Source organism: Orbicella franksi, chromosome 2 (assembly GCF_964199315.1).
Source record: "Orbicella franksi chromosome 2, jaOrbFran1.1, whole genome shotgun sequence".
Taxonomy (NCBI): domain Eukaryota; kingdom Metazoa; phylum Cnidaria; class Anthozoa; order Scleractinia; family Merulinidae; genus Orbicella; species Orbicella franksi.
The window spans coordinates 22,043,590-22,050,038 of record NC_138146.1 but is presented as its reverse complement, the minus strand read 5'-3'; the positions used below and the strand labels follow the sequence as shown (position 1 = coordinate 22,050,038).

Sequence of the window (6,449 nt, the reverse complement as noted above, 5' to 3'; positions counted from 1 at the left end):
AATTTTACGGTAAATATATTTAAATATATTCTTTTCCTGCTTGCAAATGATGTACAATAGTAGCTTTTGACCAAACCTTTCGAGTTGATTATTTATTACACTTATTTCATTTTTAGCCTGTCCTTTCAGTAAACACTGGGGGTGGTTATCTTTCTGTATTTGGAATAATACTGGGGATACCGGGGACGTCTATTTCAAGCTCGACCACTTAAGCATTTATATGAGCGCAGCGTTGAAAATTCATGACGGAGTAATGGAAATACTTTGTAGTCCTACGCCTTTTAGATTTCGGTCAGATATCGATCTTTCTCACTCCTGGCTATGCCGCCAACGGTTTCTGGAGTTCTTCCGCTTTGCTTCCATATTACGCTATCGGTGGACAACACCTCTTTGCCAGGATTTCATAAAACGCGAAACAAGCTAAGTTAAGTTTCATTTCTCACATTTTCAGTTTTCGTGACAATTGGCCTGAACCTTGAGAGGAAAGTTTGCTTTGAAATTAGATGCAAATACTGGCCTCAAAAAGAGAAAAACCTTAATGGCAAATGCATAACAAATTTCATTTATGCCAGCTGAAACAGGCAATGGCTACAATTAATCAGAGTGCTTTAGGGTACTCGTAACCTTTCAACTGCATTTCCGTTTAAGTGCACTTTGCGGCCTTTAAGTAGCGTTCAAAGTTCAATGTACGCTAGCTCTTGCATAAAAAAAGTTTCTGAGGACCCTTGACTGTATGTATAAAAAAATATTGATATAACCACCCATATAACCAGCCTCCTGAAATTGTGCATTGCGACTCTGTTCATGAAAACTGGCAATCAGGTTTGTGAGCTGAGGGAACTCAGAGCGCGGAGGTGGGGCTCAACTTTCTCAAATGAATGCAACATCTATTATTTTAGGAATTCCTGCCAGGACTCAGGACTACTGTAGTAGAATAGTTTTAATAAAAGTTATGTGTTTGTAAAGTTTTTTTGTCTGTGCGTGCAAAAGCAACAAAAATGTTTAAAAAAAAGTCATGACTACTGCAGACCACAGGCAAAAAATGTGCCGAGAACTGTCTAGCTGTTTTAATTTAATTTCAATTTTCTTAAACACGACCCACAAGCTACCGAGCTTTAATTCAGTTTAAATAGAGCTTACAAAGGGTGTCTGCCTGTCTGTCTTTTGGAACTGCAAGATTCGAGATTTGCGCCTGGCTCAACAATGAGCTATCAGTCTATCAATCTACTTAAAAAGGCATTGCAATATGAAAGCACTCCTTTCTCTCCACTGGTGTCGCATTTTATGAAATTCTTGCTCGAGCATGCGCATAAATCAAAATTTTGAGACGAGAAAGTGACCTACGTCTTTAGGCTTTTCGGTTTTTTAATTTTTTTTCCGCCTTTCCTTTTTCTCCTTTTCTTATCTTTTTGCTGTAGTTGTTGACCTTCTACTGGGCTTGCTTCCAGTTCATGAATAAGAGCTCTTTATTATAAAATTATATAGAGCATGTATCAGTAATACTTAGTTGATTAAGCCCTTATATTAGAAACGACTGGACATTGTGGAGCTGTTATGTAACAAGTTGAAAAGAAGCAATGAGAGCCACAGTACGAATATTCATTTTCTGAAGGGTGAAAGGAAACGTTTTAGCTCACTGTAATATTATTAATAATAATTCAGATTAATGAACTGCATTTGCTGTCAGAGGCAGTCTCCTGAAAAGTCCACCACCTCAGAGAGTTCTCTTTTCTTGGCCTCATGATGTGCCCATCTTTCCTCGGCAAGCTTTGGTGTCACTTTCCACCGTTATGATAAATAACTTGTTTACATGCAGGACATTTCTTCCCTCCTGTGAAATACTAAAATAAAATTTCAAGAAAATTCACTTTGTTTTTAGATCCATTCCATTTTCAAACTAACTAATACACCTGGGTTAGCTTTATCATGCTGTGAAAAAGTTTTCCAAATAGTAAAACCAACAGTTAGGTCTGCCTCTTAGAAAACAGCACCCTACCTATAGTAACATTCTAGACTTCCTTCTAAATAACTGTTCTTTTACGAGCCACATAAACATGATTCACAATCTAGTTCATGCCGGCCGGGCATCCGTGGTCTTCCAGTGAAAAAATCCGCGAGAGTCACGACAATCCACAGCGAGGAGCAACTGTAAAAGAAAAACAAAGAAACTCGTATCAACAATCTATTATTAGCGCCGTCCTTTACATGTAAAGTCGGTAGCATTTAATAAGCATTACACCAACTTAAATAACAAGGAACGATAAAGGTTATAGATACCGAAAACGACTCATTGTCACCGCTGGCTACTGGCAAAGTAATTATCAATTTTACTCGAATGATTCAATACGGAAATTATTCACGATAGCAGGCAAGATGGCTTACAGACGATTAATATTACACGAGAACGAAGAAATTTTGGAAAAAGGTCATCTTTACCTATTTAATAGTCAAGTAATTACGCCAAAACTATATCGTCAATCAGCTGAGAGCCCAAAATTTGGGTTTATAGCTCACTTGAGGGAACAGCCGAAACATGTCTTATAAGTCATTGCTTTTATAGTTTCAATAATTGTTTTGTGTCACAGTGTTATTGGTTATTTCTGTATTAAAATATTTCAATTTTTTTGGGTCTGACAGATTTAATGACCACAAATCGTCCCTTTTATCTTCAGGACTGTCATTTGATCAATAGAGGAATTGAATACCATGCAGAGGCTGCCCGTGATTTCAAGGCATCTTGTTAAACCACCCTCCCAATCCACCTCTATATAGATCTCCTAGTTTCAAATTCTCCATCCCAGTAACAACCACTGATGTCAAAATTCCCCCCAAGCCTGGGCAATCTGAGCTTACCTTAAAACGATTACTCCATGCTGCCCGAAAAAAGACGGCATTTTCATAAAATTAGGATCTTGATACGCGAGTCAAATGTACTGGCCGAGTCGCCATCTTTGTTTCCACTGCTTTACCCCAGATCTCACTCGGTCAGTCGAGGACCGTAAAGTATGGGCACAAATTAAAGCCCGAAAATTTTTCGCGATTGTTTGCGGTTTTTTTTTTCCACGGTCCCCAAAAGATAGTTACCGCAAAATTTTTCATCGTAAAAATTTACTCCACTGGCCAAATAATCCATGCAAACTGAATCTTATTCGTGCGCTCCATTTAATTTAAAACGACTCTTTCAAGAAAATCTAAAGGTATAGCGTTGTGTAGCTGCTAAAAAGTTTACAGAAAAAAAACCGTCTTAAGATACATCAACCACCCTGGCGCAAGAAGAAATTGTAATAGAATGACTGATAACCGTGTAGTGTAATTGAAAAATTGCCGAAAATGTTGTATTTCAAATAAACGCGACTTTCAAAAAAATTGATACCCAGCTCGAAAAGCCAGTCTTTCACAATAGCAAAAATTAGTTCCCGCAAAATACAAAAAATCGCCGATCCGCAATGTTAAACTCCCGCAAAATTTCGTGCCACACGATAATACTCGTTTATGTATTGTACAAGTATAACCACCGTATTGTCCGGGGCATTTATTGAACAGTCGGCATAGTAATTAGACGGTTTTGTCCTCTTATTTTCGACAAACTGATTTTTCTCGTTAATACTTGAACTCTTCTAATTAATGGCAAAATTTAGCTAAAATGTCAATCGGTTTATACGACAGATTATTCTGTTTGGTGCCCCTCTCAAAAGTCGCGGAATAAATTTTGATTGATTGATCATTTGATGGGAATCAGTTACGTAAGGACATCTCCCTGTATTCGGTTATCCCCTGGTAATTAGAATAAACACTGGGGGCGGTCATCTCCCTGTATTTGGAATAAACACTGGGGATGGTTATCTCCCTGTTTTTTGGAATAAACACGGGGGGGGGGTTATCCCTCCGTATTTGGAATAAACACTGGGGGTGGTTATCTTTCTGTATTTGGAATAATACTGGGGATACCGGGGACGTCTATTTCAAGCTCGACCACTTAAGCATTTATATGAGAAAGCGTTGAAAATTCATGACGGAGTAATGGATATACTTTGTAGTCCTACGCCTTTTAGATTTCGGTCAGATATCGATCTTTCTCATTCCTGGCTATGCCGTCAACTGTTTCTGGAGTTCTTCCGCTTTGCTTCCATATTTCGCTATCGGTGGACAACACCTCTTTGCCAGGATTTCTTAAAACGCGAAACAAGCTAAGTTAAGTTTCATTTCTCACATTTTCAGTTTTCGTGACAATTGGCCTGAACCTTGAGAGGAAAGTTTGCTTTGAAATTAGATGCAAATACCGGCCTCAAAAAGAGAAAAACCTTAATGGCAAATGCATAACAAATTTCATTTATGCCAGCTGCAACAGGCAGTGGCTACAATTAATCAGAGTGCTTTAGGGTACTCGTAACCTTTCAACTGCATTTTCGTTTAAGTGCACTTTGCGGTCTTTAAGTAGCGTTCAAAGTTCAATGTACGCTAGTTCTTGCATAAAAAAAGTTTCTGAGGACCCTTGACTGTATTTATAAAAAAATATTGATATAACCACCCATCAAGCAGTAATTAACACGCAATATTTCAGACTTTGGCCCTGTTTCGACAGGTTGCTAAAAAAAGCCTACTCTAAAAGATGTCAAAATAGGAATGGCTTCTTCCTTTAAAACATAAACAAATTTATTAGATCAATACCCTAAATCCGCCTTGCTATAGGAAACGGAAAGGCAATAAATGTATTTTGTTTGGCAGCCAAATTGTGTAAGTTTATGTTATTGACACGTTGTTAACTGAAAACATCCTGATAGGCTAGAAGATAGACAAAATTCAATTTCTAACACCAAAATTTTTACATTTTATCAGTTCAATCTTGAATTTACACTGTATGATTTGATTCTAACTGGTGATAGCCTTCTATCACTTTCTATCAGCTCAGTGAGGCTCGTCTTATAAAGCTTCTCCCAAGATTTTTCTGCATTTAGTGTAAATTGACTAAATTAAATGACATTGCAATTTATATGCAGACCAATCCAGAAAAAAATTTATGCAGAAAGAAACTTTTCACACTACGAGGATAATCCTCAGTTGGCACGTCGACCGAAGCTTTTGCAGAGGGCGATTTTAATTCATCTTGAAGTAATCCTATATTATAACTGCTCGCGGCACAGGACACTCCAATACAAGCTTGCATAAATGCCCGCCATTATTTATATTGCTTTTGCGGTGTTGTCTGCGACCATCTTTTCAACAAGCATCGTGTTAAATGGCCTCGTCTGCCTGGTGTTTTACAAGAACAAACAGTTTCGTAACCCGCCCAATGTTTTCGTTATCAGTGTTGCCGCCAGCGATTTGTTGTTTTCAACGACCTCCGTACCACTGCACATTGTTGCAAACGCTTATGGAAAGTGGATTTATGGAGAAGAAGGCTGTAAAGCCGCTGCATTTATAACATTTCTGTCAGGACTGACTTCTCTGATGCATTTAGCAGCCGCTTCTTACGAGAGGTACGTTGCTGTTGTTTTCCCACTTACAAGCCGTAGAACTGTCACTTTCCAAAAGGCAATTCGCATGTCAGTCGCCGTCTGCTTGTACGCTTTGTTCTGGAGTGTGATGCCATTGTGTGGCTGGTCAGGTTTTGAGTTAGAAGGAGTTCGTACGAGCTGTTCTGTGAGGTGGAAGTCGCATAACAAAATCGATTTGTCCTACAATGTTTGTATAATATTCTTTTGCTTTGCATTCCCAGTTATTTTAATAAGTTTTTCGTACTTTCAATGCTGTAAGGAAATTATGAGTTCGACAAGAAGAGCGAAGAGTACATGGGGAAAGTCGTCCAGCTTTACGAGAAAGTCCTTTGAAATAGAGCGCAAGATTGTAGTGCTGTTTGGAGTGATGACCGTGGCATTTCTTGTGGCCTGGACACCATATGCCGTTGTATCACTGATTACAATGATTGCTGGACCTGACGTCATCAGTGACGTCGCTGCATCCGTCCCAGCATACACTGCCAAATCATCAGCCTGTTACAACCCTATTATTTATGTGTTTCTGTACAAGAGATTGCGGAGGCAGATCTATTTCATATTACGAAGAAGATCTAGTAGAACTAGCAAACAGTCAAACGAAAGCGAGACATGGAAGTTCGGCGAAAATTCAGTGAGGCGTTACCCCCAAAAGCACGTCCAACTTGTCCCAGACGGAAACGGCAATTTTTAAGGGGGGAAACACGGTTCTTGTTTCGGAGGTACCGTAAAGCTTGTTGAAAACCCCACTGTTTTAGAAACTCTAGTCAGTGTTACAGGACTTTCGCTAGCGTTACCGTTTTCAACGGAAAAACAGTTAAAATGGACATCTCTAGATGAGCTGCTGAACTATTACGAGAAAGCGATATCACAATAAAAAATAGAGTGCGAAGTCCAGCAAATCCAGTTGTCACACGCATAGTTTTCAGGATTTAATATTCTTTGTTAGGGTCTAAT

The 6,449-nt window shown here is 38.8% G+C and overlaps 1 protein-coding gene across 1 annotated transcript; it reads left to right on the top strand.

The window, feature by feature from the left end:
• Window positions 1-4,971: 4,971 nt before the first annotated feature.
• Window positions 4,972-6,382, top strand: LOC145468869 (melanopsin-A-like). Its single transcript, XM_081452566.1, has one exon. It carries the CDS (start codon window positions 5,167-5,169, stop codon window positions 6,184-6,186), a length of 1,020 nt encoding a protein of 339 aa, XP_081308692.1. The 5' UTR covers window positions 4,972-5,166; the 3' UTR covers window positions 6,187-6,382.
• The last annotated feature ends 67 nt before the right edge of the window (window positions 6,383-6,449 follow it).